The following is an 11,499-nucleotide window of genomic DNA, read 5'->3' as shown; positions in this document are numbered from 1 at the left end:
CTCACTGCCTAGTTAGATGCCACATCAGCGATTTTGTCTGATGTGTCATGCCACCTCATCTATAGCAGCCTAGTCAACTTTTCTTTTGCTCTTAATTGTTTTAATTGTGTGATGACATCATAACTAGTATATATTATTCAAGAAATAATTCTCCAATATAAAATAATTCTAATAAATAATAATAATTAGTAAATTAATTTCTAAAAATGTTTAATAATGTTTTATAGCTTTATTTAATTCTGTTTAATAGTGTTATATAGTTTCATAATTCAAACAAGTGCTAAAAAAATCCAAAAAAGTCCTAGAAAATCATAGGTGGCTTTGAAAAAAATTCTAGAAAATTCCTATTAACATAATTTCATCTGTAAATAATCTTTTTAGTCCTGTTTTTAATTTTTAGAAAATCATAACTTGTCAACTGTATCTTTGTTCTGACTCGTTCTTTTGCCGAATTGTCCGAAATAGTGTAATCTTGTGAGTGATGATGTTTGGTTCTTTTTGGATCTTGGTGTTTATGTGTTGTTATTTTTCCACATATGTCGCGAGTAGACGCCAATGTTCAGGAGGAGCTAGAAGATCTGCAGGATCAGGATTTTGAAGACCAAACTGAGTTCAATGAAGGTAGTTGTATTGTTGATCATTTTTATCCCGATTTTACAAATATTTTATTTTATAAATATGCATGCTAATAATTTATTGGGAATCCCAAGAGTTAGTCTTTACCTAATTTTCTGTTATCATTCTTTTCGCCGTAGTATGGTTTTGGGTTATGGATGGGTATATGAGGCTTAGCCTTGCTTTGGGATGATAACACACGAACTTAATAATGGTCCTATGCAACAATGATAAAATATGATGGAATAATTTTTGTTGCAACTTGGTATAGGGATTTGAATAGGTGGTATGATGAAATGATGGTTGAGAAGTGGTAGTCTTGCTCAAATCTATGGACCGATTCGTGGGGTGACTTTTCTGTGTTTACCACAAACCTGGTATAGGACAGACTTAGCCAAGTAATTTACTTACTCTCAGCATGGTGTAGACCAGACAAAAGAGCGGTGAATGGATGTTGTCTTGGGATCCGAAAGGTGCAAGAGAGGGCTTCTGTTGTTGAGGTGTGGGTAGACATGTGCTGAGAGGGGGAACTATAAAGGCTTTGTAGTGGATTCCTTTCGCACACCTCGATAGTGTGTAAGAATTCTCTGTCGGCCAGCGGATGCTCAACAAAATGGAATAAAACATCGTGTAGATAAAGTACAACCTCGGTAGAGTTAAAACTGAATATTCAGTCGTGCTCACAGTCATGAGTGGCACTGAAAACCTACCATGATTATAACTTGATATTTTACTTAGTTGGGTCAACTGTGATGGTGAGAATCATTATTGAGGATAGTCAATCATAGTGGTGGGAACTATGATTGAGGGTTCAATCTTAGTGGATGGAATTTTGGTTGAGGTGTTGGTTAATTGGTTGAGTCAAGATGGATGAAACCTTGAGGTGATTTGTTATTCACTTAATTATTATTGCTTTTCAAATGTTTTACTTAAATATTGTTTTACGCAAAGGAGCCATTTAGCCATATTCTTGTTAAAGCCTTTATACGTATACTATTTTCTTCACAACTTGCTGAGTAAGAAAAGTGCTCACTCTTTCTATCACAAAACACTGAGTTAGGAGAAGGTATCGAGGAGTACGTTGAAGGAGGATCGTTCTAAGTTGCTTTCTACGTTGATGATGCCTGTGAAAGAGTCGTAAAGGATTAGAGTCTTCATTGTTCGTTTAGTTCCGCTGTAATTTATTTGGTCTTCGACCCTTGAAGGTCACTTTTGTAAGACTATTTATTCGATTAAGTATGGATATTGTAATGATTATCATCAATGAAGTCACTATATCTTGGGATTAATTCTTAGGCTCAACACATAGATGAGATCGGTTTGTTTCTTGAACCGGTCTCGACAAAGATGGTATCCGAGCCATATCGACCTAGAACATAACCTTAGATAGCTGGCCAATGCAAACCAACTCACCAATAGCTTCAACCCAAAACAACTCACCAATAGCTTCAAACGGTTTCAATCCATTTCAGAACCATGGTTTCAGCCCATTCCAACCCAACAGGCTAATACATACCTTGCTTCCCGTCCTCTCAAAGCTTCTCCATTTCCACTTTCTTGGATCACAAAGCTCCCAATTCCTTTAGATTTTTCTCAAGCTTCCTCCCCATCTCCAGCTTGTACTGCACAATGTCCTTCTCGAACTCCTTGAAGCTTTCCTCCACTTCTGTCTTGTGAGTTTGGATCGCACCAGCTGAATACTTCATCTTTGCCAATTGCTTTTCCAATTTGCCCCTCTTCGTATGCAACACCAAGCTCTTCCCCTTCAATTCGCCAACCTCGCCCTCCAAATTAGATTCCTTTGCACCGAGGCACTCTAGGACCAGGTTGTTCTCTATGACGGCCGCTTCCAGGCGTACCACGGAACATGCAAGCAACTCCTAGGCAGTGTCGAGGTGGCCCCACAGTGAGCTCCTCATCTGAGGTGACAATGAGCCTGTCTAGGTTGGCCGAAGCATGCCATGCTCTACAGTGTGAGTGCGATAGCGTTGGTAGAGAGCTCAGTGATGCGCGCCTCAAGTGCTGCTACCCAACCCTGGCAACAAGCACGTCATTGAGGTGCTTGAGCTTCTCTTCTTCCCTGTTGTCCTACTCCAACGATGAATCCCGCATCCCCTCATCCACATTCACCTTGGTCATCGCCCCCAACTGTTGGCCGCTGCCTCTACCGAAGGCATCGGCGGGACAACCTCATCCTGGTGGACACCTCTGCTGATGCTGGTGATGAAGGCAGCTCGTTGCCATCGACCGCGACCGCCACAACAGCAGTGTTGTGCGGCTTGCTCTTCTTGACCATGGTGGATGTGCATGATGTGTCCCCCTACTATACTGCAATAATGTGTGGGCTGAAACCATTCCTGGCCCACGGGTGCAAACCATCTAAAACACAAAAAATTAAACCCACACCAAATCAATCCAAACCATTTCCAACTAGAACGCAAACCGACCAAACTATTTGTATTGTTAGCCTATTCTCATTGAAGGTGCATCTAGCCCCTAAGTGTGGTTTTAGTCATTAATGATAGATATCTATTGACTAACAATTGTGTTAAGAATTGTTAGTAGATTATTCCATAGGTGATGCATTTAGGATTGAGTATGGACTATTGAAGAATGCCATATGATCAAGAGAAATGCATCAAGATAAATGAGCTCTGGGTGATACTCAGATAAGTGGTGATAATACCTATGAACTAATAATTATGTTGAGAGTTGTTAGCAGGTGGTTCTATAGGAGATGCATAAGTGATAAAGTATGGATTGTTGAGTAATGCCATGAGATCAAAGAGATGCATCGAAGTCATTGAGCTCTAGGTGATACTCATGAGATGATAGAGAAGTTCAAAGAAGATTTAACGATAAACATGAAGGCTAATTCACTTGTAGAGATTAAGTGACTAAAGATATGAGATTGTAAATTGAGCTTTTATAGACTAACTAAATTACTATATGCTTAAGTGAATAAGATTAGGTTCCATATGAAAGCAAACATTAAATTAAGATATTCAACATGCCAAAATATGTGCTTGATGCTTGTGGTTCATGTCCTAGTGGTGAATCAGATGAAAATGATGTGAAAAGAAAAGTCTTCCATGTTTGGTACATGGGAAGCGAGGATCAACATCGCAATCGAGCTCAAGTGAAGAGTTGATGACAAGTCTAGAAGAGCTAGGAGAAGCGTCATGATTTGGATGATGTGTTTGTCAAGTTCGACGGGATGGCTCAAGATAAATGTATAAAATGTAGGGTATTTTCTTTTACTGGTCATGAGGTGATTAGAGAAGACAAAGAACATATTACTAGAATAGAATGCCATACTATTAAGAAGGATCTAGACAATTGCTTAAGTTTTACCATGTATTGATAAGCTCAATCTTGCATGTACATTCTTTCTTTTATAGGATGCTATAGTTTGCAAATGTGTTTTGCAAATAGCTCAAGTTCATGTTTCTACTACGAGTGGTATGTCACTAAGTTTGCAAATATGTTTTGCATGTTGTAATAGTGAATGTTTTAACCATTGGTCGTATGGAACCATTAGTTTGCAAATATGTTTTTGCAGATGATTGAGATTCATGCAATTTTTGTTATAGTGGATCTTTGGACTATATTTCTAGGTTTGATCCAATATGTTTGAGGTCAAGCAATTAATTGAGATGCGTAGCCTTTTGAATAAACTTTCTGTAGAGTCCATGATCAACAAAAATCGGACATCAGGTTCAAAACTTATCATCGTTTCTCTGAGTGTCTGTTGTGCTAATATGGGAGTTGCGGTCTGACTGCTAAGATTGCCGGTCTAACTACCAAGGTGGGTGGTCTGACCGTTGGAACTAACATAGAACTTTCATCTTTCTGTAACGGTTGGTGGTCTAACCTCCAAGGTGGCCGGTCTGACCTTTGGAGGTCAAAAAAGCTGTAATGGTTAGTTTTATAGCCATTGGCTTAAGTGACGGTTTGACTGGGTTGTGTACTGTGGTCTAACAACCAAATACAGAGGTTGGGTCATCTCAGGTGTAACGGCTAGTTTTGGTGGTGTGGTCTATATATATATACCTCTTGTCCAGCGACTTGGAGAAAATCTCTTGCCTCCATTGAGCATCCTTGATCTAAGTAAAATCATTGCCATATATTTGTGCATGTGTTGCATATAGAGAGGGGTGTGAGGCAAGAATCAAATGTATTTATATTCAAGATTGAGTTTTAGGCACTTGGTGAGAGTCAAGTTAGTCTCGACTCGTTATTTTTGTGATCCGGTGATCTTCTTAAAGAAGCTTGTGAGAAGACCCAGTGTGATTGAGCCTTTGTGTACGCCTTTCTGGAGTGATGAAGTGCAACTTTAGTGAAATCGAGGTAGTGAGTGGTTCATTAGATTAATCCAGCTCAAAAGTCTAGTCCATCTCGATGTGAGAATTGGTGACTTAATAGAGGATTGGTTAAAGGCTTGAACCCACCTCAACGTGGATTAAGGGAGACCATCAAGTCTCCGAGAGCACTGTAAAAGATTAGGTATCTCCTTTGTGATTTGTTTTACTTTGTCGAATTTACATTCCTAGAATTATAACTGCTTACATATCACCCTAGGTTGCAAACCTTGATATAGACATAGAATTGATTACTTTGTTTAGACATAAAATTTAAGGGTTTTTATATGTGTTGTAACATAACTTTTTAATTCCACATTAGAATCAATTATATCTTGCTAAATTTTTTAGAACCGCCGATTCACCCCCTCTAGTCAGTCTCCTTGATCCTACACTCACCCAACCAAAGCCCATCCAAAATGAGACAAAAACCATTAGAACCGGTTCCAACCCAAACCATCAGCAGGTTGACGTGCAATGTGCTTTGCCAAGAACTGAAGAAGCCATTCAACACAAGCCAACAACTACACAACGTACTAGGGTACGCATACACATGTGTACCTCCCGGGTTTGTTCCCGGTCTAGGGTATGCATATGCATGCGTGTTCAGTAGGATATACATGCTCGCACACTATAAGTTTAGCGTGTGTCTAGGATGCGCATGCGTATGCATGCATGGGGCGTGTGTGAATCGTTTGTGTCCTGGGTTGTACCCTAATAAAAAAATTCAGAGACTTTTACTGCCACATCGAAAAAAATCCAAAACTGTGCTCTACATTCGGAATGCAAACAACTGAACTATACAAAGGTGGAGAAGTTAGAAACTATCCTTTACTATTAAAAGGAAGAGATAGTTACACCTTGATATCTGTATTCTCTTAAACTGTTTCTTGAAATCCATCAATAGGGTTGGCAACGACGAGCTAATTCTCAAACGCACATCCATATGCTTACAAAGAGAACTAGAAGGAATACATCACAGATTCGACGGTGGCTATGGCAACAAAGTGGATCCAGTAGTGACGGGGCTTCACCAACGTGGGGGCATGGTAGATTCGGCGGACGTCGGTGCGGCTCGGGCGTCCAGTGAGGTGGGGTGGACGACACAAGGTGAAGAGCGGTCGGCATAGGGCGACAACCAATTGACGCAGGATGACGAGCGGTCAGTGTAAGGGATGAGCGTGGAAGGTAGAGATCAAGGAGCTAATTCCCATGTTTGTGACAGCTAGGTGGGGGTAATGGATGAGGAAACCCTAGAGATATAGAAAGTGATTTATATACTAGCACGTTAGGGTTCGCATGTCAGACACTTAGGGCAAAGTGGACACATGTGAGCTTTTTACATACCCATATACGCTCGTTGGGTTTATGGACAAACCCGCACCAAGACCTATGGGTGAAGAATGCGACTCATACCTATACCTATTAGGGTTTTTAGCCTCGAACATGTGGGTACTATGTGCCTATTGGCATCCCTAGCCATCAATGAGTAAATCAAACATCTCTATTTATGCTTCAGGTGATGGCTCATGTCAATCCGAATCCTCTAACTTCACAAGAGGTGAAGTTAGAGTGACTTCAACCATCTATAAACCATTAGATTTGGGGGCATTTGATTTTTTTCCACTCTGCTATCCGGTAAAGTGGCAAATTTGTCACTGAGCCCACTGTCATAGACTCAGGATGGTACATTTGTCATCTGGTAGAGTGATAAAAAGTTAAATATTCCTTATATTTAAGATGGATGGATAAAATTTGATGATACAGTAACTACGTAAATAGAATTTTTACTAGAGAACATCATAAACAATATCCCTGTTACAATAAAGAATGCAGATTATCCATTAATCTCAAATCCAACTGTATCATGTATCATAAATTATTCATATCTGACTTCACGAGAAATTGGATCCGGGTCACGTGGCTGTAGACGGTGGACACACCCACGTCCTCACTGTACCCCCGATCCCACACAATTTCAGCTCTACGCGAGGCCACACATTCCCCGTTCCCAATCCTAAGGATCGACAGATCACCATTTCCTCCGCTATCCGCGGTACTCTTCCACACTTTCCCAATCTTTCTCCTCCCATGGCTCGTCTCACCAAATTTGCAAGCAGCACTGCGCTGCCTGGGCGGGGCTGCTGGCCGCCGCTGGATATGCAACGCTTCGAGGCATCGCCACAAAGGGCCTCCACCGCTGCCTCTTCACTGGCTCGTCCTCCCCACAAAGCCGCCTCTCCAGTCTCCATGCCCAAGGCCACAAAGCGGACGGAGCAGAAGTGTGCGCTTGTTTGTGCAGGTGAACGAGCTGTACTACTAGTGTGTGCCCTTGTTTGTTGTGCGTTTATTTGGTTCTAATCTCCACCATTTCTTTGCCTGTTGTGTGTTCTCTAGCGTCTGAGTATTTTGTTTCTGTTCAAGATATCCCCTGGCCCTGTCGAGCTCAATGAAACCGAGCTCCAGCTTTACTACAAGCTCGAAAGCAATCCTATGCCTGGTCGAGTCATGTCGAGCTTGAGCCTAGCCTGCGAGCTCAGCTCAGTTGACAGGCCTGCATGTGTTTCATGTCAAGAATGTAGGGATAAATTCTATCAACGTATTTTTTTTCAAAAGGAAACTTTATTAACTTTGGTAGTCACATCAAAATGATACAAGGTATTATAATTCTCTCTTAGCTTCTGTATAAGAATGCACATAACCAAACAAAAAGAAGAAAAAGAACAAAGCTAAAACAAAAGAAAATATGTTTTCAATGCGACGATTGTGGTGGTGGAGTTACAAGGAGAAGATTAGAGTGCCACTTAAACCGGGTAAAGAGCTCCCTGATCGCTCGTTCTAAGTATGCACATCCAGATGTAATAAGCTAACGATGTTCCTTTCGTTGCATCACTGACCATATACGGAGTAAATGTATATAAGTAAAAATAACATATAGAGGAGAATCATTTTTATTTTGTTAAAAAACTTTGTTGTTCTTGTATAACCACAGTGACCAGCAAAAGGATGTCGCTGTCACCAGAACATTAGCTTTTAAATTTTTACTAAGACCACGTAACCAAGTTCTAAACATATTTGGTGCACCTCGTGGTTGGTAAAGATTTGTTACAACTTGGACTATAAACTATGTGGAACGAGCGAAAGAAGAGATGCTTTATCGTCTCCAATTTGTGACAAAAGTAGCATTTCTGATTGTCTTGCCGTTTTCTTTTAGTGAGGTTATCCTTTGTTAGTAGCACACGTTTGTATAAATACCAAAAGAAAATTTTAATTTATAATGAAAGTCTTAGTTTTGATATCTGTTTGTACTGGATAGGTTGATCACTGTCAATGATTTAAGCACTCATGGTACTAATAAATATATTTATTTTACTATATCAATTAGAACATATGTATTTACTTATACACTTGGTACAGTCCGTAATTCTGATTCGATACCACGATTCAACTCTAAAAGAACAAAATCGATCCGATTTGGAATCCGACTCTGACTACCTTGCACACCAGCGGAAAAAATAATAGTAGCGCATTGCTGTTGCCGTTTCATAAAAAACTATTTTCCTATTGGGGAACGCTATCCTTGAAATCATTCCTTTTGCTCTATTAATCTATCTTCTTGATACGTATTTACTTTATTTTGTCATATTTCATATCTGAACAGAGTTGTTCATATCATTTTGATGTCCTTACATTGACAGATAATACTTGATCAGGTTGGGAATGCCAAAGCTCGTTTGCTACATGGAAACATCGACATACTGGCCAACATAATGTAAACATTATTCAGAACTACGGGAGTTTTAGTTAGCTCTTAATGTATGTAATAACTAGACATTATTTGATATTGAAGGCGGTCAGAACATTTGCGACAAAGAATAATCAGAGGAAAATAAGAAATTCTCAAAACAAGTCAAAAAGTCCAACCTTGATAAGTGAAGAAGCTTCTTCAGAGAGTGGAGCAAATGTCGGCACCAGCCTTGAAGTTAATAAAGAGGATGCTGCTACTAGTGATAAAATTCCAGGTGCCCCAAGGAGTGCTGTTCTTCAGGCTTGCACTCTCACATCTGGCTTGTTGCTGGCAGGAGGTCTTGTGCTTCGCCAGGTACACACTGTGGTGCAGAGTTGGCAGAACTTGTTTTTCTAAAAAATAAGTCTCAGCTCTTAACATCGCTTTGATGGTGACATATAAGTAGCTTTAGTACAAGTTATACTCAGCGCATATAAGTTAGTACTCTTATTACTTTTTGGGGGTATCCTGAACTTCTGATTAACCAAAATTGCTTACTTTTTTCTCTGTATTATTTGAAAAGCCTAAACTTCGTAGTAATCAAAATGGCTGAATGTTTGCTACAGGTATCACATTTTTCATCTTTAAATGGATGGCCAATTGCTGACCCTACAGATGTCTCATGTAAGTTTTGTTTTTGTTTTTGCAAATAAATGAGATTTTGTGTAATATTGTTGACTAAGAAAAATGCCTGGTAGCAAATTATAAATTGCTTTTTTGCAGTCAATTTTGAAACTTGGCATCTCGAGTTGGTCGCAGGACTTGTAATATTAATATCCTCTAGCAGATACATCCTACTACAGACATGGTCAAATTTCAGAGATTCCAGTGAAGCTGCAAATAGACAAGTATGCAATTAGATACATCCTTTGAAGAAGTATATTTTGGGTTGTCTCTTCTGCTGGAGGTTGTCTGTTTCTAATTTTATCGTGCTGATTAGGAGCATTTTAGTTCTCGTGTATCATAAAGGCCTGTATAATGAGAAGCATTCTATGATTCACTGAAAGTTATAGTTGCTCCAGAAAGTGTATGTTTCTGGTCTGTTTTGTTAATGAAAAATAGAAACTTTGGAGGGCCTTGCACCAACGGAGCTAATTGCTAATGATTTGTCTGACAAAAGGAACTTTCATAAAATGCGTCTTCCACCAACTTATTGCTTGTCTCAATTTGCATATTTGCAATTACTAGTCCATACGTGTAGGTGTAGAATCTTTTTTTCATTCTATGGTCAATAACTATATAGTATTATTCCTTCTCTTGATGTCATTTTGAACTTCAGCTCTGCCAAGCGTACTCAGTATTTTTAGATACTTCCAATCTCTTAAATACAATCCACAAATTAATTATTTCATTCTTGTCCACTAGATCCTTACTTCTCTGGAACCTCTAGATTACATTGTGATTGCTTGTCTCCCTGGGATCAGCGAGGTGAGCACATCAATTTAAAATTCTTGCTTAAGAACATTGGTTTTATTAACAATAGAATTTTAATGTACACTTTACCTATACCAGGAGTTGCTCTTTCGAGGGGCGCTGATGCCTATCTTTGGACTGAACTGGATAAGTGCCCTTATAATCGGTGCCCTTTTTGGAGTTCTTCACTTGGGCAATGGCAGGAAATATTCATTTGCGATCTGGTAACATATTTTGCTGCAGTACATTCATATCTCCGGAATGAGAAAACAATTTAATGTATGGTTCATATAGAGATGGTTTCAACCCAAGCATTTCCTGCTATTTTCAACACACAAGGATTAACAGGGTGATAGGCTTCCTATATGTTCTTACATTAATTTTTTATATTTCCAGGGCAACATTTGTTGGCTTTGCCTATGGTATTGGAACAATAGCTTCCTCAAGCATCATAGTTCCAATGGCTTCTCACTCCATAAACAATATTATCGGAGGTTTACTTTGGCACTTTACCAACAACTCACAAAAAGAAATATAGATGATACCCTTAATATTGATCCCTGTAAGATAAGTTGTCTTGCATTAATGTAAACTTTTTTAGTCTTTACTCCTTAGTAGTTTGGTTGCGTTAGTATCTAGTGTTGCTTCATGCCTGTATTTTTAGTGAATATAGTAAAAAAAATCATCTTGTTTTACTTATGATCATTTGGTCAGTGAAGTTGAAGTCTTAAAGATAACTACTTTCCGATGGAAATAAGAGTTTTGAGTCCTCTTCCACAGAATATTACTAATGAGCTGGAAACTGTTTTTTAGTTAACGGGAACAACCATGGGTAGCTCTGATATTATCAAATTCAGAGCTGTTGCTTCAAGATAACAAACAGAATAACTGGTAAATGAATATTTTTGACATTTTATGAGTGCTCATCCATGTATGAGATAGTCAGACATTGTGGTTAATAACAAAATTAGAAACCAAAGGAAATAGGTTCATGCTTTGCGCCCGGGAAGAAGTAAATGAGAGTAAGATTTCCATGCCAAGTTCTTCGTGTACTTCAAATTATTTGCAGCACTTCTCACACACTGGTGGGAAACAGTGAATTTATATTTTATTAGGTTAAGAAGCTAAATAGTAGTATGATGTTGTACATGGAAATTGAACTTGTTGTAAATTGGAACCTGAAGCAATGAACATCCTGGATAAATGAGCACCCACAATTTCTTCTGCACTATATTCACGAATAAGAAAGAAACCTTCGGTGCCCTTGTAAGCTATACACACGATTCATGGTAAATACACATACCGAGAAGCGGCTCCTGGGAC

General features: G+C 39.1%; 1 protein-coding gene across 2 annotated transcripts; it reads left to right on the top strand.

Annotated features, from left to right (window-relative positions):
- The first annotated feature begins 6,939 nt into the window (after nt 1-6,939).
- LOC133883622 (uncharacterized) lies at nt 6,940-10,871 on the top strand. Of its 2 annotated transcripts, none has more exons than XR_009902925.1 (8): nt 6,940-7,278; nt 8,690-8,748; nt 8,827-9,078; nt 9,330-9,387; nt 9,487-9,611; nt 10,129-10,191; nt 10,276-10,455; nt 10,573-10,783. XR_009902925.1 is itself a non-coding variant. In XM_062322994.1 (8 exons), exons 1-8 carry the CDS (start codon nt 7,068-7,070, stop codon nt 10,712-10,714), a joined length of 1,035 nt encoding a protein of 344 aa, XP_062178978.1. In that variant the 5' UTR covers nt 6,942-7,067; the 3' UTR covers nt 10,715-10,871. The 2 variants fall into 2 exon arrangements, 1 of the variants encoding a protein (XP_062178978.1); XM_062322994.1 differs by having other exon boundaries at nt 6,942-7,278; nt 10,276-10,400; nt 10,573-10,871.
- The last annotated feature ends 628 nt before the right edge of the window (nt 10,872-11,499 follow it).

This window comes from Phragmites australis, chromosome 10 (assembly GCF_958298935.1).
Source record: "Phragmites australis chromosome 10, lpPhrAust1.1, whole genome shotgun sequence".
NCBI lineage: Eukaryota > Viridiplantae > Streptophyta > Magnoliopsida > Poales > Poaceae > Phragmites > Phragmites australis.
Note: the sequence above shows the minus strand (reverse complement) of the source record. Positions and strands in the feature narration are given on the sequence as shown.

Excerpts from the sequence above, each read along its gene's own strand:
- LOC133883622 (XM_062322994.1), top strand. The coding sequence starts at position 7,068 with ATGGCTCGTCTCACCAAATTTGCAAGCAGCACTGCGCTGCCTGGGCGG. Across the intron at positions 8,749-8,826 it reads GACATACTGGCCAACATAAT|GCGGTCAGAACATTTGCGAC; the intron begins GTAAACATTATT and ends TTGATATTGAAG. Across the intron at positions 9,079-9,329 it reads GAGGTCTTGTGCTTCGCCAG|GTATCACATTTTTCATCTTT; the intron begins GTACACACTGTG and ends TGTTTGCTACAG.